This window comes from Syzygium oleosum, unplaced genomic scaffold, assembly GCF_021117445.2.
Source record: "Syzygium oleosum isolate NSW1041296 unplaced genomic scaffold, Sole_v2.1 Sole_v2.35, whole genome shotgun sequence".
Taxonomy (NCBI): domain Eukaryota; kingdom Viridiplantae; phylum Streptophyta; class Magnoliopsida; order Myrtales; family Myrtaceae; genus Syzygium; species Syzygium oleosum.
In genome coordinates this window covers 1,023,438-1,048,009 of record NW_026607519.1, presented here as the reverse complement: position 1 = coordinate 1,048,009, position 24,572 = coordinate 1,023,438, and the positions used below count along the sequence as shown (strand labels likewise).

General features: G+C 40.7%; 2 protein-coding genes across 2 annotated transcripts; one reads left to right on the top strand and one right to left on the bottom strand.

Annotated features, from left to right (window-relative positions):
• Window positions 1-3,202: 3,202 nt before the first annotated feature.
• On the bottom strand, window positions 3,203-4,245 carry LOC115676945 (EPIDERMAL PATTERNING FACTOR-like protein 2). Its single transcript, XM_030599984.2, has 3 exons — window positions 3,780-4,245; window positions 3,590-3,624; window positions 3,203-3,481 (listed from the first exon to the last, which is right to left on the bottom strand). The coding sequence occupies exons 1-3, from the start codon at window positions 3,886-3,888 to the stop codon at window positions 3,236-3,238; spliced, it is 390 nt and encodes a 129-aa protein (XP_030455844.1). The 5' UTR covers window positions 3,889-4,245; the 3' UTR covers window positions 3,203-3,235.
• Window positions 4,246-22,149: 17,904 nt separating this feature from the next.
• On the top strand, window positions 22,150-23,904 carry LOC130135599 (uncharacterized). Its single transcript, XM_056305136.1, has one exon. It carries the CDS (start codon window positions 22,150-22,152, stop codon window positions 23,902-23,904), a length of 1,755 nt encoding a protein of 584 aa, XP_056161111.1.
• Window positions 23,905-24,572: the final 668 nt, after the last annotated feature.

The following is a 24,572-nucleotide window of genomic DNA, read 5'->3' as shown; positions in this document are numbered from 1 at the left end:
ATTGACAAATTTAATTAATTCTCTTTCGTTCGGTTTTTCTTTTATTTATGAAGACTAAGCTATTTGCAAAGCATGCGATGCAAATTCTATATTATGACTACATGTCCTAATTCTAATGACAATTAAAATGATCTATCTTAAACATGCAATTACTGAATGACATGGCATAGATGACAAGAAATTGATGACATGGCATGAATGATGACATGACAATGACGTGGCATATGTGATGACATGGCACAATGACGCGGCAAGCATGATGAAGTGGCACGATGTCATGGCATTATTGACATGGCAACCTTTCCTACATGACATGCACATGCTTTTTTAGGATTTTTAATATTAAAATTTGAAATTAATTATTAATTAAAAGAAACTATCTAAAGTGAGATATCATCCAATTCAAACTAGGAAATAAATTGGAATAAATCTTTTTTAACTTGGAAACTTATCTTAAACTATTAGATAATATCTAACATGCAATTTTATCTAGAAAAACTATCCTAATTTAACATGAGGCGTAATCTTTTTGTATTTTTCTAAGATACGAAATTTTATCAAAGTGAAACATGAAATATATCGAACACACATCAACGTATTGATCGCAATACAAAACAAAAGATCAAGATAATCGAAAAATAATCCGACGTCTCGCAGCTTAAATTAACGATTATCGTGATCTTGGCACCCACTAGGATTCAAGATAAAATCAAATTAATAATAATAAAAAAATGATCCGGGGACTCAAATTAATGATTATAATGATTTTTTTGCAAACGAAATCTCCTAATGGGATAATGCCTCAATTTTCTCAAAAGATCACGTTAGTCCAAATTAAGCAATAAAATAGTGAATTCAAAATTAGATCGGATAATTACCTAATTTGGAGATCTTATTTCCTAATTGGGTCCGGGAATTTCTTTTTGTCTTTTCTTGCCCTTCCTCTCTCTTGTATTTTTTCTCATGTGTGCTCTCAATTCTCAAATTTGCCAACCTCTCAATGTCTAAGACCTAATGTGTTTATATAGTATTAACCTAGGTCTATTGGGCTTTTTAATAACAAAAGGCTTAATCTTTATGGACTTATTAAAATTAGACTTAAAGCCTTTTGTTAATTCTAATCTTTATGGGTTAAACCCAATCTAATTAAAGCTCGTAACCCCCCCTTTTATTCATGAACTTTCGGCCATTTAACTCCCATAGCCTGGCCAAATTTTGTCTTTTCCTTGGGCTCAGTCTAAATGATCCAATTAAGTTCGAAACCATTTACCGCTAGTCCAATGCAATTTTATGAGTTTAACTATATGCTATAAAATGCAAAATGCTCCTAATAACTACATGCAAATTAATAGAATATTTTTGTTTAGGGGTCGGGGTCGGGGTCGGACCCTAATTTTCAATGCAATAAATGTTTAAATGGATTGTCAAAATTTATGTGTTGACACGTACAATTGGGATTACACCTCAATTTATGGAGGGATTTTGCTTAACAAAAGAAAATTACTCTTGGAGTCCTAGAAATTGAAATGACTCTTGAAGTCGGTTTTGATTTTCTAGTTTTGCTATAGTAGGTAGGTAGCGTTCTCTTTTCTCTTGGGATTTTGAAATTTGTTTGGAGAGTTGAGAAAATAGATGGCCTGAGTATTCTTTTGAACTGTGGTTATTATCTATGCAAGTGATTGTATAGCTATACGAGAGAAGAAGTTTTGCATTCCAAGTATATCGGTTTCATGGACCCACCTAGGAACCATATCGGATTGGTGGTCCGGTTTCTGGTCTGGTTCCCAAGTGAGTCCATAGAACTAGTAGGCGGTTCCTGGTTCCCATTATGTGGAACCGGCCCTTAGTGCTCGCCCTTCTGGAACCGATCATCCCTATATATAATGTTGATGGTTTGAGTTGTTAAGATATCATTCATTTGTGTTTTTGTTAGGCTTTATGTGATTTTGATGAGGGCCAAATCTAGTTACAACTTTTCTTTATATTCGAACTCATATCTCTTCATAGAAAAAAATCCTTCTTATATGTTATCATTTGGAATTGTGGGATTGTGAACAATACTAATGACTTTATTCATCTTAGAACAATAATTGTAGTCTCGATTTTTTCCCTTCTTTATCATATCTTGTTAATCTTTATGGTTTAAAATTTACAAAAAAGTAAAAAATCTAGCTAGGTGCACATTCTATGGATTTTTTTTTTTACCTTTTCAAAGGAAGAAGTAAACTAATCTCTTGAGAAAGAAAATTTTTAAGTGAACCGAGATAAGAAAGTAGTCACTCATGGATAACTAGTGCCTAAAAATGTGTTACTAGATATCAATACAAAATTGAAAGCTGATTTGGTCAATCAACCTAAAAAGGGTATGTATTAGCCCAAAAAAAACTCGTGAAAATAACCTAACCTAATTTCTAAGTGTGATTGTGAAAGTAAGGTCAACTTCATCTTTAGAAATTCTGGGTTCATTAGCTAAAGAAAAGTTCTTACATTATTTGGTTGGGTTTTATTTTTCCTTATTTCCATGTTTTGAACGAAATTTCCTTTAACTAAACTTCTACTTGGTGTCTACAAATGTCGATATAACCCACATGTGAACTTAACAAGAAATAAATGCGAATGATGTCCATCGTTATAAACCATCGATAGGATGCTTAATTGGAGCAAGTTTCCTCCAACTAAAATTGCAGGAACCTAATTAAGTAAATTAAGATTGATTTTACGTCTTTTGAAGTTATTTCAAAGTTTCTCAAAGCTGAATATTATGGTTCGTGACACAACAGCTGGATCTCTTTATGCTGAGAAAAACATGGATTCTACCATGGTTTCGCCTTGTCTCTTTGGCAGCCTTTAAAGAGAACTAGAAAATTTTATTTTCCTTCCTTTCTCTTTTTAATTCTGTTAACAAATTAGAACATGGTTTTCCTTTTGAAATGAAGAAGCTAGTAAGTCAGCAAAAATGGATAAATTTTACGTAGCTGCTCCCTGGATCAAGTTGAAAGAAATCTTATGGTAAGCAATTCATAAAAACAACCAAAATTGACTAGAGATGTTCATCAATCATTAAATCTCAGAGACTAATCTACGCTGGGGAAGCAATCACTAATCAGTTTCATACATAATTCATGTACAACAATCTCAAAAATGGGTTTTACCCCCACAATAAAAGAAGTAGAAGAAGAGGAAATTAACAAAAAGTCAAAAGAAAATGTTAAGAGCACCCTATTAAATATGATGGTCAAGGATTGAAAATGAACTTGCCACACTTGCACTTCCAACTCATGGGCTTGTAGTTGGAGCTCTCATCACCTCTTGAGTAGTAGTCCACCGTGAAGACTGTGGAGGTGTTGCCACTCTCGTCCTGAGGATTTGCAGGCACTTGGATGGCCTCGCAGTGCCCACATGAGCTGCACTTCCTCTCACATCTTGGTGGTGCCGAGCCTATCTGAATTCTCCTCACACTTGCCTTTGATTCACTCATTGCCTGTACCTCAAAACACAACACCACAAATGTTATTGTCCACACACATGCAAACACACAGAAAACACTCACAGAGAGAGAGAGAGAGAGATTTCACTTGGATTTGCTTACCTTGGAAGAGTCAGTGTGCTTAAGAATGGCTTTACCTGGAAAAGAAACGAAAGAAAAGCACAAAAGAGATGGAGAGAGACAGAGTGAGAGATTTTTCTTCTTCAAAGTCGAACCAAGTGTAGTAAAAAAGTGGAGCACAACAGTGAAAAACTATTGGATTTTCAACTTCAGTTTAAGGTTTAACCATTACCTTCAGTTCTGAATTCCCAGAGAGAAGAGCCCATCAAGTAGGTGATTAGAATGAAAATGGTAAAAGAAAGAACTCTTTGGCTAGGAATGCCATAAATGCCAGAACCCATTTTAGAGAGAGAGAGTGAGAGAGAGAGAGTTAGACAATATCAAATGGGGGCGACTGAGGAAGAAGAAATTAGCTATAACCAGCTACAAGAACGGAAAAGGAATAGATAAGAAGGAAGGAACGGAGGAAACAGAGGAGTGTACAAATTCAAACTCCGGGAGACAAATTGAGACAAAAAAGAAAAATAAGAAAAAGAAAATATGGAGTTGAAAAGAAAGGACTTTGCTACAAGAAATGGTCAGGGATTGATTGACACAAATAATATAAAATCTCCTCCTCCTTTCTTTCTGAATTGATATAACGTGGAAGGACAAATGAGAATAGCAGGACGCTAGAAAAGGGACTCGGAAAAGGACCCCCCTCCATATGGAAGCCCTGTGTCTCGGCATCTTTTTCTGAGCCCATTGTCACTTGCAACTAAAGATGTTCCCAATAATGCCAGTAAACATGCCCGTGAAATTTGAGGCATCTCAAGGTTTCTTATAATTTGGTTCTATTCCATCCCCATCTTTACGAAATAAAAGCACTGGAATTTACCCCAAATAGTTGCTGTCGATGACAAGTAATGGGATTTGTTGGCGAGTGGCCAGAAGATCGCATGTTAATGATCCGCTCACACGTTGAGTTTTATTCGTTGGATCCGGCAAACTTTGTGTATTAATTCGGAACAAAGAAAAACACGTTTCGCCTTCTGAACAGTGGTCAAAATTGGGATGCATTAGTACAAATCCATTCACATCAGTCTTGGCATTCAATCGGGGAAAACAAAACATAAGGGAGCAAAGTGAGATTAGTTTCAAATCTTGGGGGAAGAAGCACTGTAGATCCCAATCTAAACGACAGAAGAAAGAGGACCAGCGGTGTTTTTTGTCCCCTTTTTGTTTTGCTGGGAAAAGAAGGGGAACCAATAGTAATGTTACAGGGAGAATAGAAGAAGAGATGGCAACAACAGATTTGAGGTATTGAAACGACAACAAACCCCAAAAAGCGCAAAAAGCCACGGGCTCAGAGACAACAGAAATTCCCCCAAAACGACATGCATATACAGCTGTTACAGAAACGACGTCCAGCTTTTTGAGGGATTACTCGAAGTGGTTGGCCTGAGCAGACCCAACGCATCACGCCATATCCATCTTCTCTATCCCCATCTGTGAAAATATGGGACGGGCGGACGGTCGGACGGCCACTGTTGGTATCTTCCATCAATCTTGGCATTGTGATTGCATGTGATGGGCCGCGCATTCAGTGATCCGTTTGCATTAATCAAGCAAAACTTCTTTTTTTGCTTTATCTATTTTGGCCAAACCTTTCTAAAATAAGAGCATATGTTTGAATTCAGATGTGTGAAAACTCGTAATTTGCTTGTATCGCTCAACGTACAATACAAATATTTATACAACATATTGCTTAACAGGAAAGAGAAAGTAAAGATCTACCAAATATCTCTAACTAATTATAAAAGATATACTAAATATTTTGCTAACTAAAAGCAAAAGTAAATCCTAACTAATAATAAGAGATACACTAAATATTAGAAAAACAGAATGTAAATCTATAGCAAATCTTCCGTAAAGAAAAGGACGTTATAAGTGTCATAATTTTCATAAGAGGCTTACTTGAGTGTCATAACTTTTTTTTATCACTTGAGTGCCATAATTTTCGTAGGACGCTCACTTGAGTGCCATAACTTTTTTTTTTCAATCACTCGATTCTTCCAATTGTCATTGTTCTGACTAAACTGTCTGTGTCGACTTAGTTTGTTACTTGTCAATAATAACTAAAAGTTAGTCATTTTTTTAGAGTTAATACCACGAAAAATACCAAATTGGTACACATGTAACAAATTTACCATAAACTAATTTTTTTACCAAAAAAATCTCTAAATGGGTACACCTATGATAATTTTACTCTTTGTTAGTTTTCGTTAAATTTTACCATTAAATTTTTTAGTTCAATGACAAGTGGCAGTTGACGGGTGTACCCGTTTGGGGTTTTATCCTCCGTTTGTCACAAGTGTACAAGTTTGTGATTTTTCGTGATATTAATCCAATTTAACGGAGGGTAAATTTATCACAAATGTACCAGTTTGGAGTTTTTGGTGATCGAAAATTTAGTTTGAGATAAATTTGTTACATGTGTACCAATTTGAGATTTTTGGTGGTCAAAAAATTAGTTTCGGGTAAATTTGTTATAAATGTATCGGTTAGGGGTTTTTCAAGTTATTAACCTTTTTTTTTTATGAACATATGCCCCATTTTAAAAGAATTGAATGATTTATCGATTATTTGATTCTTTTTAAGTTAGATAATCAAGAGTCATGCCCCATTATCATCGACAAATTTGATTTTTCCCTGCCAAATTACTTCTTCAATTATTTTCTTGAAAACAAAACAATTAATTGTGCTATGGCTCCATGAACGGTGTGACATCCTGAAATTCGACCCTTTTTTAGATATATGAAATGATTATTTCATCGATGTACTGTTAGTTAAATTTCACTTTGAATTGATCACTCATGATAGGACTAACCAATAGGGAAAGGCTATTGAGGAATTAAGTACGCATGACCTGAGAACTCGACCATGGATTGATAATTCGACCATAAGGATTGACGAGGGACAATTTTGAACCATTATAGATCGATCAAGGAATGTTTATAGAATGATTCGCCAATAGTATACAATCGGATTGCGGGTGATTTTGCCTGACTATTGTATGGATTGCGAACGACCCTAAACTAATTTTTAATAATCATGTACTTCGGAACTAGCGATTGATTCTCGCAATTATATGACAACCGAGATCACCCATGACTCGAGAAAACTTAAACGTGGGTTGATATTGAACTCCTAAAGGCCGTCCGTTAGTTTGAGATATACTAAAGTCACAATTGATCGATTTTAACTATGAATTAGAATTCGAATTTGGGTATCGAACTTTCAAGAATTTCTAGATTAATCTATTGGACGTCGCCTCATTAAACCATATGTTTATCGGTTTGCTTGAAATTCTTGAAAAAGTGAAATTCGGATTGGAATTGAGAAGCCACAAGGAAATTAGGCCATGAAGACAAAGAAAATGGGCTTCGCCCATTTGTAAGCCTATTAAGCCTTTCAAGCCCATTTCTCTTTCGATTGGGCCCGTTCAAGCCCAAGCCCAAGTTTGTTGGCCCAAGCCCAAGCCTGTGTGAATAGTGCCGTGAATAGTGTCAAGGACTAAATTTACCAAATTGCCCCTCTCATCTTATCTTTATTCTACTTTTACCTTTGGATATTTGTGAAGCTTGTTTTACAATATTCAATCCTAGTAATTGATCTTGGTTTGTTGGGCAAGAAGTGATCTTAACCATCCATCTTTGGGTGTGTCTTGGTAGAAACTTTTCTCTCTCTTCCTCACTTTGGTCTTTCTTTCACTCTCTCCTTTGCACTCTCTCATTCCCTTGTTCGGTCGACCACCACCAGCCACCATCATCGTTGCCACTAGCCACCGTCACTGCCGTCCATCGCCATGACCGCCGTCCATCGCTTCGCCACCACGGCCGTTCACCACCGTGGCTGTTCGCCGCCGCCGTTGATTAGTTTTTCTTTGGTTTAAGTGTAAGTTACTCTCTAAACCTTGGTTAGTATAATAGGTTGTTAATGGACTTGGTTTAGGGGCTGATTAGGGTGATTATAGGTGGATTAGTTGGTAGCTTATCATGAGTTGGTTGATAGCTTATCTTAAATTGAGTGATAACTTATCATGCACACTTGTCTTATATGGTGATAGGTTATCATATGATAAGGTTTAATTCTTCATGTGTGTAAGGATGAGCTATGCATGCTTTATGTGCTTTGGAGCTTGTTATACTATGGAAATTGGTTGCTCATTTTATAAACCTTATTTGCAAATTTTTTACAAGGGTTTTATGGACATATAAGTGAAAACCTCGAGATGCCGGGTTTAAATGTCCATTTTCGTGAGTTGAATGAGGCAAAGGTGTTGGAAGATGGAAGCTTGCAAAGTTTGATGGGTTCATTATGTGTATGTGATCACATATGAATTTATTACTGCATTTTTACGCGTGAAAGTTGCAATACTTTGTTGTGTGAGCACGAATCACGTTTGCATTTGACTAACTGCGGAGATGATAATGAATTATGTGGTGGTTGTGCTCATGTGATCACATAATACCTTGATGCGTTCTACGCGGGGATTGAGCCCGTCCTGAAGCATTTTACGCGGGACAATGCCCGATTTATCGGATGCCCAGAGAGTGTCCGGATGCCGAGTCGCGGTAGAGCCTGGACCGATGCTCCTTATGGAATGCCATCCTGATGCGTTTAATGTGGGATGTTGCCATGCCCGATGGGGTAGGACGATACCTGGTCATGCCGGAAGACTGCCAACCTGATGCGTTTTACACGGGTTGTGTCGTGGCTTGTGAGGTTGTAATAATTGGAACACGCATGATTGTATTGCTGTGGCATGTACTGAGTTATATTGTATAGGGTGTGTGTACCAAGGTAAGGTAATGATGCCTGTGGTTGCTAGACGGCTTGTTGTTCATCCGGGTTTGATTTGCTTGAACTTGTGCGTAGTTAATGCGAAGCGAGGACCGGTTGCTATTGAATTGCCATCGATGCTAGAATTGCATGTTTAGGGAGATCCAGAGGCAACGTATTTTCCTAAACGAGGTTTAGGGAGTTTACTTACTGAGTTATTCTCATTGTTATTTGTTAACAGTTTTTACACCCCCGGTTATGAATTGACCTCCTACACGGTTTGGGGTGCTGATGGATATGGGCATGATTGTGGTAGAGTATCCGGTGAGACCGGATAAAGCTTATCATAAGCATTTGACAACTGTCTGGGTTGATGAGGGATTAGCAATGTGAAAACCGCACGAATTTCTGGTGTGGTTCATAAGAAAAGGAGATGAGCTGTTTGGTCGATTAGAGGTTTTGACGGACCCCTCCCCTCCCCTCCCCCACCGACAGTGGGGTTGGAGAAGAAGTTTGGGATTCGATGAACTTCGACCCTCCGGATGGAGCCATTTTTGATCCGGAGATCGATCCAGATGACATGGAGTCCGACCTGGAGCCTCCTCCCGGATACGGCTAGCTTTGGTGATGGGTTTTGGAATGCCTCACCTTTTTTACTACCCCCTTTTTGGTTAGAGGAGTTAGGTTAACCCGATCACTCAATCCCTTTTTGTATATGTGGTATGCTAGGAAGTAGCTTTGTGATAAGGCTTGTATTTATGAATCTTCCTGAGGTTAACGAAAAGTTTATAAAATGGCTTTGTTGTTTCGTATCTCAAAGTGTTTTCCTTGCTATCCCACTTTGCTGATTGTTGTTGGGGTTTTTGAGTACACTTCCACATGCGTTTATTTGAAACATAAAATGGTTGAGTCGGTGACGTGTCCTAGGACGTCGCAACTAAACGACCATGGAAGGATGTTGGCGCGCTCGTGGGTTTGGGGTGTGACAAACGGTGTCACTTGCAATATTTTTTGTTTACTAAATCTTCTTTACTCGTGATAACTTGGCCTTTTATAAATTTTATCAGGCCATATTTTAAGAGTAAGTCAAAGATTTCGTCCAACTTTCAATGTTAAATGAGTAAACTTGAGTTTTTTTAGCCTTAGCTATTATTGTTTTTTCTTTTATTTTGGCAAGCTTTAAGGATCAACAAACGTAAGGCTTGTTGAGCACCATTTTCGCCATATTTTATATCAATGTTATCAGTCGGTTCATATTCATACTCTGACTCATAATTTTCCATCAGTCATGCTTTGCATAAAGTATTCACATGTTTAATTTTTTTTAACAATTGCTCATATTTAGATACTCTTGTCTTCAATTGAAATAAATCGGCAAGCCTTGCCTTTCGAATTTTTCTCTAAAATTGAATTTCAATTCGTCGAAAGCTAGATACGTGAATTCTTTTTCTTTGAAATTAAATTGTTTTCTTAAAAACAATACAATTAATTGTGTTATGGCTCCATAAATGGTGCCACTTGCAATATTTTTTTGTTTACTAAATCTTTCTTACTCTGGATAACTTGGCTTTTTGATAATTTTGTCGGCCCATGTTATAAGAGTAAATCAAATATTTCGTCCAACTTTGAATGTCAAATAAGTAAACTTGAGTGTCTTTAGCCCTAACTATTATTTTTTTTCTTTTATTTTGGCAAGCTTTAACGATCAACAAACTTAAGGCTTGTTGAGCACCATTTTTCACCAAATTTATATCTATGTTTTCATACGGTTCAGATTCATACTCTGACTGATAATTTTCCATTAGAGTCATGCTTTGCGAAAAGTATTCACGTGTTTTTTCTCTTATTTTTAACAATTGCTCATATTTAGACATTCTTGTCTCCTATTGGCAAGTCTTGCCCTTCGAATGTTTCTCTAAATTGAATTTCAATTCATCGAAAGTCAGATTCGTGAATTCTTTTTCTCTGAGATTAAATTGTTTTCTTAGAAACAATACAATTAATTGTGTTATGGCTCCATGAATGGTGTCACTTGCAATATATTTTTTTTCACTAAATCTTTTTTAATCGGGATAACTTAGCCTTTTCTTAATTTTATCAGCCCATGTTTTAAAAGTTAATCGAATATTTTGTCCAACTTTGAATGTCAAATGAGTAAACTTGAGTGTCTTTAGCCCTAACTATTATTTTTTATTTTATTTAGGCAAGCTTTAAGGATCGACAAAAGTAAGGGTTGTTGAGCACCATTTTCGCCAAATTTATGTCAATGTTTTCATTCGGTCGAGATTCATACTCTGACTCATAATTTTTCATTAGAGCCATGTTTTGTGTAAAGTATTCATGTGTCCTTTATCTCTTTTTTTTTTTTCCTGTTTTTAACAATTGCTCATATTTAGACACTCTTGTCTCCAATTGAAATAAATTGGCAAGTCTTGCCCTTCGAATTTTTCTCTAAATTGAATTTTAATTCATCGAAAGCCGGATTCATGAATTCTTTTTTAGAGAGCAAAGCGAGACATCTATTTCGAGCCTTCTTAAATCAAGCAATAAATTGATCAATTGAATCACTATTATATTGACAAAGTTTAGACAAATCAACAACCAATACTTCAAGTATCATTTAATAAATTTGCGAATGGAATTGTCTTTTCATCTCTATCTAGTCACACATTGATTTAGGAGGTAAATTAGTGTATCAAATAAAAGTAGTTTTGGACAAAGACAGAAAATAACTCAAGTCTTAAAAACTCATTTGTTCCTTCTTCCCCCAAAGTGGGCTATAAATCGAACAATTTGTTCGATGGTTGATTGCTCATCTTCGCTAGTAAAAGGCAAAGTTAGTGATTTTGAAACCTATTAGAAAGGCTGATTATCAACCCATTTAGGATGTGGTTTCCTATAAATAGGTATGTTAACGCCCCTGTTTAACCTTAATTGTTGTTGAACTTCTTTAGCAAACTATGCAGGGTTTAAGTGTGGATTTGGTTGGCCATTTTGCCCCCTAGGAGGTGATACTAGTCTTACCATATTATTTACTTGGGAAAAAAAATACTACAAGAGTCATAAATTTCGTACGGCGTTCATTTTAATGCCAAAACTTTTCATCGAATCCTTAAGTTCCCTATCAAAGAAAAATGATCATTTATATGTCTCCGACAAAAAAATTCCTACCAAAAGTTCTATGTGGCATTTGTAATTAAATGTTTATTCAACTTGGCTTTTTTTTTTTAATTATATATATAGTACGTGTCGATGAAAAAGAAAAGCCAACTTGGAAATTCCGCTTCATCTCCTTTCATGCATCATAGCCATGACACCCCTTCTCACCAATTAACCATCTTTCAGCTCTGACGCTACCTCCGATGGGGCCACAAGACAGCCGGCAACCATTGTTGTTTCCCATGGAGAGCTATGACCGAAAGGCTCTATTTTTTGCCTTGCCATCTCCATCGCACAAGAACTTACTCTTCTAGTTCAAGCCTTCATTCGTTCCTTCCTAGAGCCCCCAAACATTTACTTCGTATTCCAACGATGGCTATAGAAGCTCCAGTTTCGGATAGAGTCCATGTCGGAGAAGAGGAACCAAGAGGCCCTGTTTTAGAAGCTTTTATTTGCACTCTTCAAGAGCTTGCCATTCTCGTCTGAGCCTTCATTCATTCATTCATTCTTGAAACACGAAATGAGCCACTTGTCATGCTCCTACTCTCCATTGCAAGATCCACCTCGAAATTTTGGCCCAAATTGCCAAATTTTGACTTGGAGTTGAAGAAGAGGGGATTTGGTCTAATTAGGGTTTTAAATTGGGGCAAACCATGCTCAATGACGTTGCTTGGGACACAAAGGTCGAATCGGGCCGTTAGAGAGCCACGTCAATCTGAAAAATGATATAATATTTCCACGTCGGATTTCTACCATCCCCAATCGGAGTTGGCACTTAAATGAAAGTTTTTTTTTTGTAAGTGGCACTTAAGTAATCCAGAAAAAAGTTTGGGCACCAAAATTAGTGCCATACAAAAGTTATGCACTTGTAGTGTTCTTTCCTATTTACGTTAATCGACATGTTAGAACCAACATGAATATTCACATAGGGTGGTACCAATGGAGCCACTAGCCTTACATTTTCAACATTTGACAATTGACCAGCCAATTGACTAGTTTGATTTGCCAAATTATTGTTACCTTTTCATTATTTTGACCAACCTTAGCTTTATTATTTCCATTATTCTGACCTTGATTAGAAGATTCAAGCCTTTGCATATTTCTTATAGGGACTTGGACTAGTTTGATCCATATTATTAGCATCATTAAATGGAGAAAGACTAGGGATATACCAGTTGAACAATCATGGCCTCGTGAGGGTATCATTCAATCGGACATATGACTCACGATGTAGTTGGCCATATCATTTTGGTGCTCTTAAAAAATTCTTCTCAAGGTTTACATCATGTTGGGATTTGGTGCAACCTCCTTCAACTGCTCATTAGTGTGATGCATTGGAAGATCGACTTCCTCGCGTCAATTATCTTCTGCCGCTCTCCAAGCAAATGAAGTATCAAAATGTGCGACTGCCTCATTACTAGTTTGTGGTAATGGATTATTGTTGTGAGCAGCATTGTTGGACTCTTGTTGATATCTGGTTCTTGCCATCATAGTCTCTTCGAATCAACAAAAGGCGTCCAACCAAACCAAACGTGTAAAAGAGACGTTTCAACAAAAATGATGAAATACCTTTCAAGATTATAGGTAAATTGATATGAATCAATAAAGATTGTGAAGGGTCATTTGTTGATTTGGATAGGAAAGTAAATGACAAGAAAATTAAAGGTACGAAGATTGGAGACAACTATGCATGAAAGGATAAAATTGACGTCTTTATGATTTTCACAAATTTTATGAAATGTTGACCAAGAGTTGATTTTTTTGGTTTGACCAAAAACTCAACCTTTGACTTATTAAGAAAACGATATCTAAGTACAAATGAAATGAGTGGCACTTGAAAGACACTAAAAAGACTCTTTGGCTGAAAAACGGGTCTTGTCGTGATCAGGATTCTCGAGTCTCAAGTTTTACTCTAAAGGACTTGTTGGAGAAAAATCAAGTGTTAACACTTTTCACATAGTACTATTGTAGTCACAAGACACTTAACTTTATTTCCGCAAATATCATGTGGCAAGACACGAAGCATAGTTTTGCCGCATAATTGATACTCAACTAATAAACTTTACCTTTTAAATTTATCATCATTGGAATTATATTATATATTCAGTCCTGACGGCATCTGAATTTTTTGGCTTGAAGGTCATCTTTCACATTTTAGAAAAATTGGGATTAGATAATTCGTTTGACCCCTAAACAAAATGAAAAACTTACGCCGCATTTTCACGGATTAGTATTTTTCGCTGCATTTTCTCACATTCAACAATTAAAGACATTGTAGATTTAGGATCATTGACCCTACATGTAAAACAATTGTTTGATGAAGTGGATGGAGCTCCTGAATCCTACAATTCATATCGCAATTGGGCCTTTCTGACACCGATCCTCTCCCGGGCCCTAATTAAGCTAACCAAGGCCTAGCTAAGACCCATTTTAGAGGCAAGTACATCTACCTCTAAATAATGTTATGAAGGCATTTGTATTTGCTTTTCCAAAGTGAGTATATCTGATGCTAATCAGTCACTGGCATTAGAAGCTGATACCCGTATTGCCCCAATTTCGTTTCTGTATAAATTTAGAAATGGCGGCATCCTAGGTAATTATTTTATGTGCATCTAAAATTTTTGGAGGAAAAGAAGCTTACTTTTAGGTTCCGTTCGTTTGGCGGAAAATATTCTCCTTTTGGAAAATATTTTCCCGAAAGTCATTTTCCTGGAAAATATTTTCCCGGAACATAATTTTCCGGTGTTCGGCGATCGATATGAAAAAGTTTTGGAAAATATTTTTTGCCGGCGACCGGCGGCGGCCGGCGGCAGTGTCCGGCGGCGGCGACCACGGCCAACGTCCGCGTCCGGCGACCGGGCGGCGGCGGCCAACGGCGCGGCGGCGTCCGGCGACGCGGCGCGGCGGCGGCGGCCAGCGGCCGGCGGAGCGGCGGCCGGCGGCGGCGGCGCGCGGCGGCGCGGGCGGCGCGACGCGGCGGCGCGCGGCCGCGCGGCGGCGGCGTGGCGGGCGCGGACCGGCGGCGCGCGGCCGGCGACCGCGGCGGCGGCCGGCGACCTTAGTGAAGAAGAAGAAGAAGAAGCTCCGGAAAATGATTTTCGTTTTTGAAGAAGCGGAAGTCATTTTCCGTAGACTTAGGCTATTTTGTGAGGGGGGGAAGGAAAATATTTTCCCACGGAAAACGTTTTCCGCCTCCCGAACACCGGAAAACCCGGAAAATATTTTCCGGGAGAATATTTTCCGCCAAACGAACGGAGCCTTAGTGGCAAATATTCTTGACTACACAAGTCTCTTTTGTTGCACTGCAAGCTTTATCTACTTAAAATACTTTCTCATCAGAAAACAAAATATAAATGATCTCGTGCAAGTTTCATGCCGAAAGCTCTGTCAATGATAACCTACTCTCCAACCAATTCACCTTTGCAAGAATATTTTGAGCCACCCCACACTTGATGGGCGCCGTGTACCTAGTCGGCAATACGTATTGTAAGATCATGGCGATGGGCTGCCATCTTAAGAGGACTTTTTTGGAGGGCAGTCCGCAGCTTTGTTGCACAGTATTTCGGGACGGCAATGAAACGTCGGACTTGGCAAACACGCAAGCAGAACATTCAGTGACAGGGTGTGGAGTGCATACCATAACACCTAAAGTAGAAACATAGTGGCCAGAAATCCTCATCTGCTAGTGACTTGGGGAGGCAACAGTGGCCAGGAGGGAATTAAATGAAGAAGACGAGACAGTAGTATTTCACAGTTTCGCTGTATTGTCGGCCATTGTTGACTTATTGATCAGTTCAGGAGGGATTTCTGGAGAAATAGCTCTGGACTTTACTGCATCTCAAATCGCAAATGAAAAAAAAAAAAAATTGGAAGATAGAACAGGGCTTCTTTAATAGGTTCTTATTTTGCATTAATTACTGAATAAAAAGACCCCACAAGAGTAATTTTAGTTGATTTCGATGATCGGGTCAGTCTAGTTCACCTTCTCAACTGGATAAGCGAGAACAAAGCCCAGCTGCAATCCCAACGCCATTAATGAGAACGTTTCATTTCTGCATCCAACGATAAACCATCGAAATCAATGTGTTCTGGATGTATCGGCCCCTAATGTCTTATCAGAACCACTCAAAGTTTCATGAGCCTTTTGGATGGTGACCCCGTACCCGCCACTGGATAATGAGTGCACTGGACATTTTGGTTAGTTCATCACATCATTGTCCAAGCAGAAGACGTTGTTGTGTCAATTCGTCATAGATTAAGTCATTCATATATCAAGAATCAGCGAAAGTTGTATTTCTTCTGAAGTCGAAAAGAGAACAAAGGCTGCAAAATATAATTGTAACGTAAAGGCAAAAGGTTGAAGCTTCCATAAGACTTAATCTAGGAAATGAGTTGCTGGATGACAATTTCTAGCACGACTTGAGCACCGTAGGGTAAATATTTGCAAGTTTGGGATAGTAAATCGCGTTGATGACACGACTGTCTCGACCTTTTTGACAAAATTCTTCAAAAAGATTCGTGTTGGGGACCTCAGGTTGAATATGGAGAACCAAGAAATTGACTCCCTCTTATCCGTGTAATAAAAAAACAACACTTTTTAACCTCAATAGTATATTGACATATATTTAATTTAATTAATTTAGTTTTATTTCCTTTTTCTTTGGCAACTTGATGATGCGCCAATAATGGTACTAATAAATATCATACTTTAGTAAGGCATGGAAAATAAATAAATGGGAGTGAGTTCATATATTTCTTGATTTTTTTTCTTAAAATCATTTGATTCTCATAAATAATCCAATTAAGCACTCACAAATAAAGTACATAAAGCTAAGTTTTATCTCAAAAAAGCCGTTCAAATGGATCAGATCATGTTCGGGTTGGACCGACTCAATACGGGTACAATTATGTTAAGTGTAGCCTACTTCTTAAGTGCACCATGTTCTAGTTTTTTTTTTTTTTCTAACATTAACAATTGGTTGTGTTTTGGTTGACCTATTTGTAATATGTTATTTACTAAAAATGATATAGACACGATTACTAGGCATGAATTAATACACTTGAGTTACCTAAGATCTGTTTTTATTGCAAAAAGTTTCAAAATGTAATGTTGTACTTTCATTTGTGGACACACACACACACATAAGGATCTAAAATATGGTTTTTTAGACCATATAAATTCTTATTTGATAAAAAAAAAACTGATAAAGTTTCAGATGATTTTATATGAGATACATATATGAATATTCAGTTTAGTTAATGCCCACAAATGCATAAAATTGTCCAATCTATCTACATACAAATTGTAACTTGTAAGGGGCCACCCACGAAGTGGCAAACGTAGCCCGGAACTTGAAGCCGGTCATATCAAAATATTGCCTATCCATGTAATTTCAGCTTCATAAAAGTCAATGAAGACAATACAATTAAAATCAATTAGAAGATGCTAAATTATTAAAATCATATCATTTCAATTCATTCTTAACTGATGTGTCAATTTCGAGTCTCTTAAAATTTTTCTTTTTTTTTTTTATTTTCATTTGTTGTAGTTCTTTCATCAATTTTTCACAGTAAAGAAGCATGTTTTTTATCTTCTATTTAACATCTAATGGTGGCAATTTTACCTTTTTATACATTTTATATGCACTTTCTTTATGTGCTGTACATCTTTCTTTAAAAAAAAGTTTATTTTTTGTCCTCAAATTGGTGTTGACACCTAAATTTTACCCAAATCATTTAGGGCTTTATCGCATAAAAATTAGGGTTTAATTTTTAACCCCTAAGCCAAAAATACTTTTATTAAATCCCATGGCATATAGACATTAGGCACATTTACATTAATAGGGCCTATTAGGACACAAAATTTTTAAAAAAAAAAAAGAAAAAAAAACGATTTCCGGGCCGGGTTCGTCGGCCTATTCGTTTTTCCCTCTCCTTTTTATTTTTACGCGGCCCATTTTCTCCTCCCTTTTTATTTTTCCACGCGGGCCGGCCCTCTTTCTCTCGACCCAGCCCGCGCCTGTCCATCTCCCCCCCCCAGTCAACCTTCTGAAGTGTACGAGGGAGAAGACCGGAACAGGGCAGAGGCCACAGAACGCAAAAGCCAGAGGGGCGCGGAGGACGCCGGCGCGATCTTCGGGTCGAAGGCAGGCCGGCCACGGCAGGCTGGCGGTGGCAGGGGCCATGCGCGCCTGCCGGCCGGGTCCGCGCCCCTGGCCGTCCTTAAATACGAGGAGAGAACTGCGAGCGGGGGGAAGGGAGCCGAGAGAGAGCCGAGAGAGAGAGAGCTAGCGGGAGAGAGAGTCCGGAGTGCGAGATCGAAGGCGAACGGTCCCCGGTCGGTGACCGTCGCACCTCAGCCGCGGCCGACGAGCCCTCTGTCACGGTAGGTCTCGGTCTCGTGCGCTCGCCGGTGTTTTGTTTCGGTTTGGGTTCGATTCGGGGTCGGTCTCCCGAGGATCCCGGTTCGTGGGTGTGCGAGGCGCGCGGGTGCAGCCCGATCCACCGCGTTCGCCCTCCATTCGCCACCGCCGAGTCGGGTAGGGACCGTGGCCGCCTCCTTTGCTTTCGTTTTTACTCTGTTTTTTGGGGGGTCACTGGCCGGAGCTCGCGGCCGTCCGGCTTGCGCGAGTTTCGGCCAGTGACACCTCGTGCTCGGTCCTGCTTCCCTGGGTTTGTTGTGTGTGAATTTCGGACGTGTTTGAGTCTCGATTGAGCTTAAATCCCTCGTTTTCGTCGACGTCCGCAATGTGTTCGATGATATGCCCTAACCAACCTTTGAGTCTGGCTTTGTTTCGCTTCGGTTTTGGGGGCGTCGGTCGGTCCCGGCGTGTCGCCGGTCGCCACGATGGTCCTGGCGTGGCCACGAAAGGGAGCGAACAGCCAGTCCCTTGTCAGGATCTGGCTGGTTCACAGCCGCTCGGCCCCTCGTCGGGGCAGCGACTTGAGCGGGGGTCGAGGCGCGGCCGAGCAAGGGCTCGGTCGCACAGTAGAAAGCCCCGACCGCGGAGGTCGGGGCATGTCGAACGACGGCCGAGCACGGGCTCGGCCGCCAGGCCGGAAATCCCAGCAACGGAGGCTGGGTCTTGGAGGGAGCCGGCGTTCCGGCTGGTCGGCGAAGGCAAGATGGTTGGACGCGGCGTGCGCGACGGCGAGGGCGAGGCCCCGGGCGGCGGCCGCAAGTCGGGTCGCGAACCGGGTCTGGCGCACGGGCGAATCAGGTAGGGCAACACAAATCTGGGTCGGGTCGCGGGTCTGACCGGGTAGGGTTTTATTTAGTGTGCGGCCTTTAGTGTTTTATTAGGTCTTGGGCCTTTCGCGGGTGGGCCAAAATCCGAATTTGGGCTGAAGTGTTGTTAGTTTCTTTATTTATAGTGGGCTGGGCTTTTATTTTTCTAAAAAAATTTCGGGCTGGGCCCCTTGTTCTTTCTTTATTTGTTTATTTACCAGACCGGGCTCAACAAATGAACCCGGTCCGGTCGTGGACCCGGGCCGGTGCGCCCGGGTCGGTCCCGATCCGGGTCGGATGTGGAGATCCGACCCGGATCCGATTTTATGTTATTTTTATAGTAAGAATTATTTAAAAAAAAAGCATTAAAAAAATTATTAAAAAAGTATTAATTTTTTTTTTTGAATTTCGAAATTTTTTTTTTTCAAAAAAAAAAAATTTTTATTTAGACTATGGTGTGATTAGTGTCGTGTTCGATTGCACGTTGCTTGGTTCACACACTTCGAATTGTGCGTTTGATTTAACCTCGCACGTAGTTGATTATGCAAGTTAGGCCTAAGCGTTGACTGTTGCTTTCTTTGGCCTAGTTAGGAATGGAATTTTGAGACTCCCAATTAGTGTGAGCATGTCAGGTGGTGAATTGAGCAAGATTAGGTACCGAAGGGGCACTAATTAGTCAATTAGTGTAATCAAGTCTCCGTACCCATTGAATCTCTGGTTCGTAGAAGTAAAGTATTTCTCCCGTGCTTTACTTGGGTGTCTAATCGACCCACCAAGAATCGATTAGTGGCGACTCCTAGATGAAATTGATTTGCATGTTAACAACTTAAACTTAAGTCGCGAATTGGTATGGGCTTGGGAGAGCTCGAGCTAGGTTTAACTTAGTTATCCATTAGCCAAACCACGTAAGCGGTAGGGCCGGCTCGGGGAGGTCGCGACAGCTTGGCGACTCCGCTGGGGACTTGATAAAATTTTTAGTGGACTTAGGCCGTTTATCTTGTTCAATTATGTCCTTAATGTGAATGTTCATGCAGTTGGGAGTTATAAGGGAATAGATGATTGTTAACCTTTGTTTTGCAGGTTTGGGGGTTTTGGAATGAATGTTTATTTTGCATTTTTGAAGTGGTGATTGCATATGAATCGTTGTGTATGCCTTTGTTGCGTTAGCACTACACTATGGCACACACACAACCCGCCGTCGGTCCTGGGCCGCACTAGGAATGTTTAGGATGGTATTGAGTTGGATACGACTTCGACCGCGAGGCCGCGTAGTAGAGGTTGCCCAACTCAATCCCGAAAGCTTCTTTCTTGGTGTCGAGAATGTTTACCTTTGCCCGCGAGGCCGCGTCGCATTGAGGTATCATTCCCGACTGAGCCGGAGTCGCGAGGACTTGGCTTAGTACGCGAGGCCGCGACTAGTCATTCCACCCTCGTAGCTCCAATTTGTTAAGCCGTTTAGAATAGAAGTCGAGCCACACGCTTCATGCGTATGTCCATGTGGTTGTCATAATTGTTTGGTGAAGTAAGTTTCCTACCATTTTCCTTTGCAATTTACTTACTTTTATGCTTTGGCTGGTCCATGACAGTTAGGTTGGTCGAGTCTTGGTCTATATGCAATGGGAAGATCCGACATTCGATTCGTTCCTACTCCGAAGGCCGAGCTCAAGCATTGGTGGGATCAGTTGGATCGTGAGGGCCGAGCCTATGTGGAAAACAAACTTGGTCGCCTTTTGCCTCTTCTCGACATCGACATCCAAAGTGGGGTCATGCAAGCAATAGCCCATTTTTGGTGTCCCCAAACGTCCACGTTCATATTCCATAAGCATGAGTTGACTCCGACTTTGGAAGAATATAGCATTGCCATAGGAAAACCTTTGGATTTGGAGTTAATCGATCCACCCCTCGGGTCTGAATCGGAATCAATTTTGTCTGACTTTCTTAGGATGAACAAGAATCAAATCGGAAGGGTGTTAAAAGAAAACTGCCATGCATGCCCACTTTCTTTCTTAGGTCAGTGTTTTGCAAATGCTGAGACCCTTTTAAAAGGTAAGATCTTCATTCTAGCTTTCTTCGGGTTCATAATTTTTCCCTTTCACAAGAATTCTATTGATCCTTCCGTTGCATGGGTGGTCAAACAAGTATGTGGTGGAGTTAGCTTTGTCAATACTATCTTGGCTCAAATATTTTTATCACTCACCCGATTTAAAGAAAATGAAGAAAAAGTTTTCCGTGCTCCTGTCGAGCTTTTACAAATCTGGTTTTTCTCTCATACAAGTGAATTTGGTATTCGCATGAATATCAACGACATTAGTGAGTCTAATCACCCTATTGAGGCATTTAAGAATCATCAGGATCGAACTCCGAATCTTTCTTTCTCAGAATGGGTAAATTTGTTGAAAAATCCGAAAACCAAGATTTTCCTATGGCAAGCTAAGTGGTTCCGACTTCGTGAGGGACGTCTCTCTTATGGCAATAATGAACCAATCCCATTGCTGGGAATCACCGGCATCACTTCCTACTACCCGCTCCGAGTGGCCCGCCAATATCGGGTCGTCCAGGATCTACCACCTCCTCTCAAGCCAGATTCGCTACAAGTCCGATTCACCAGAAAGGGAGGAGATTACAAAAGGGAGCTTCGCCATGCTGAACAGGCTTGGCTCGCCTGCCATACTCATAAGTTAAATTGGCCTGAAGACGAGCTCGAAGGGAAAGAAAAGACTTATTATGCCACAGCCTGATACATCCGTCGGCATAAGATCCCGACCGAGTTTCTCCCAAAGATCCCGGACGTGACCAAGAAGCCAACGTGCCAAGCAGAAATCAACTATCTCAAGAGGAAGACATAGAAGGCCGAAGAAAGCTTGAAGCGTGTCGCCAAGGAGAATAGGCAGTTGCGTCGAGCATTGGCTTCCCATTCGCATATAGATCAAGAGGAGTAGGATAGATTGAGTTTGTCGTTTTGGGTTTAGTCATTCCGTTTTTAGGATTCTCATTTTATCTTATTTTGTTTTATTAGCTTGATGTTTAGGAGCTTTGAGTTTTCAATTTTAGTTCACTTTTCAAGTTTAGGAGTGTTACTCAATTAAGAACATTTTAATGAATGAAAGCGGCTAGACCATTGTCATGGACCGGTATTCTATATGAATCATGTGCTTATGTATGTTTGCTTATTTATGATTCAGGTGATTACGAACCGTCCGTATTTGTCAATTCGAGCTCAATCAACGCACGGAGAGTGAAATCGAGAATGAGGAGCTTTTTCCTGTAGCCGTCACAACCGGGCTTTAGCTAGTGCATCCGTTCCACCAAGATAACCGAGACGGCTAAAAGGAGATCCCCGATCCGAACCCGTGCAAAAGTTAGAATGGAAAGCGAAGAAGCCAATGCGCGCATGACCAACATGGAAAACCAACTGGCCCAACTTACCGCCATGATGGCCGAAATAAGTCAGAAACTCCAGGATTCTCCGCCTGCACATGCCACCGAGGCTTCTGTCCCTACCTCGTCAGGGCATACTTCCCCGTTAGCCATTGATCCACATGCCACGGATCCTCCTGAAAAAGGGACAGCATCAGATTCCCCTTCTGTCACACCGATCATTGTAAATCTGGACCCTGTTCCAAGGGAGGAGACTATCTCCCGCCTCGATGAGGAAAGCGCAAGGCGCCTAGCCAAGATGGAGGAACGACTCTGTGTTCTTCAAGGGTACGAGATGCGAGGGGTTGATAAGTTATCTCCATACGCTAAAGTGAAAGTCCCTGAAACCTTCAAGGAACCGGAATTTAGCATGAAATATGATGGCACCGGTTGCCCTAAGACTCATCTCAAGTATTACTTGAGAAAAATGGCTCGTTATTCCGACAACATACCACTCCTCATCCAGACCTTCCAAGATAGCTTGATTGGCCCTGCCTTGTCATGGTTCATTGCGCTGGATGTTGAGACGATCACAGCATGGGAAGATCTGGCCGAAGAGTTCCTTCAGCAGTACAGGTTCAACTCTGAAATCATCCCCACGAGAGAAGACTTGGTTCGGCTAGAAAAGAGAAGGAATGAACCTTTCAAGGCATTCGCTCAAAGACGGAGAACGATGGCATCACAAGTAAAGCCCCCGCTGATCGAGAGGGAGATGAGGCAACTTTTTCTGAAAACCCTGCCACCTGAGTATTTTCACGGAATGTTAACTTCTGGATGTCAAACATTTTCCCAACTGGTGGAAGTGGGCGAAGGGGTAGAATGGGCGATTGTCAACGGGAGAATACCCGCAGGGAAGAGCAGAGGATTCCCAATAAAGAAGAGCAAGGAAACCGCTGTCGAAGTCGCATTTGTCCAAGAGCCGTCTAAGTCTTTCTCAGCACCCCCACAAAAGCCATCAATTGTACAAGGGCATGCGCCCCAAGGGCATGATCGAAATAAGAGATTTCCTTATAGGGAATTCTCCCCGCTGCCAAAATCCTTGTCAAAGTTATTGCCCATGCTCATTGAGAGGAGGATGGTAGCCAAAGAAGTACCTAGGGACAATCCTCCAAGATTCCCTGGGTTTGACATGACCAAGACATGCGAATACCACCGGGGGGAAAGGGGGCATGACACGGACAATTGCTTTGCACTAAAGATCAAGATTCAAAACTTGTTGGACAAGGGAATTCTATCGTTCGAGAGAGCGCGACCCAATGTGAAGCAAAATCCTTTGCCCGACCATGCCGAGGGCGTAAATGTGGTGTTCGAAAAAGCGAACGTTAGCAAACAAACCTTCATGGTGAACATCCCAAGGCTATACGAAACTCTTCAGCTAGCTGGACACCACGAAGGAGGAAAGGATGTGACGATGGAAGAAAAATTAGACTATGTTCGCAGAATGATGAGCATGGGGGTAATTGGGAGTGCTGATATGGGACAGGGATTAGTCGCCATGACAACACCGGTCGTGATATACTTCTCTGATGAAGATTATGCTAGTGATCAGGAGGTGGAGGATGTCGAGCCAGTGATAATTGATCTCGCAACTGAAGAATTCTCAGCAATCCAGGTTATAAGGGAGGATATGACGCAAGTTGTAATCGAGCTGCCACCCCTGGAAGAAGAAGGGGTCATAATCATTGAAGCCCCTCCGGATTTCAATACTAAGGCGGTCCCGTGGGATTAAAAAACGGATGAAGTGGATGCTATCACCCGATCAGGTCGCTGCTATGCGCCTGCCGGAGGAATTGAGAAAAAAGCAGTGACCGAAGAAGACGCAAAGCAATTTTTGGCAGTGATAAAAACGAGTGAATTCAACGTGGTAAACCAACTGCGGAAAATGCCAGCCCAAATCTCTCTCCTGGATCTTTTCAAATCTTCTGAGAAACACAAGGATGACTTATTAAAGGTCCTTAACGAGGTTCATGTCCCGGAGACGATCGACGAAGCCCAGTTAGAAGAATTTGTGGGGACCATCCTGTTGAAGGATCAAATCTCTTTTGTGGACGAAGACTTTCCGGTAGAGGGCCGGAATCATAATAAAACCTTGTACATTTCGGTTAAGCATCACGATATGATGGTCGCAAGGACATTGATCGATAATGGCTCCGCTTTGAATTTATGCCCGTTAGCCACTCTCCGTCTCTTAAAGGTCGATTTAGGGAGGATGCGTACCGCCAAAAATCCCGTACGAGCGTTCAACGGCACTAGAAGGGAAGTAATAGGAGAGATAGAGTTGGAACTCCTGGTCGGTCCCATGACGTTTCTGGTGCTTTTTCAGGTACTAAACATCCCAAGTGCATTCAACTTTCTATTAGGGAGACCGTGGATTCATACCGCGGGTGCTGTACCCTC

Excerpts from the sequence above, each read along its gene's own strand:
- LOC115676945 (XM_030599984.2), bottom strand. The coding sequence starts at position 3,888 with ATGGGTTCTGGCATTTATGGCATTCCTAGCCAAAGAGTTCTTTCTTTT. Across the intron at positions 3,625-3,779 it reads CTGGGAATTCAGAACTGAAG|GTAAAGCCATTCTTAAGCAC; the intron begins GTAATGGTTAAA and ends TTTCTTTTCCAG. Across the intron at positions 3,482-3,589 it reads AGCACACTGACTCTTCCAAG|GCAATGAGTGAATCAAAGGC; the intron begins GTAAGCAAATCC and ends TTTGAGGTACAG.
- LOC130135599 (XM_056305136.1), top strand. The coding sequence starts at position 22,150 with ATGACCAACATGGAAAACCAACTGGCCCAACTTACCGCCATGATGGCC.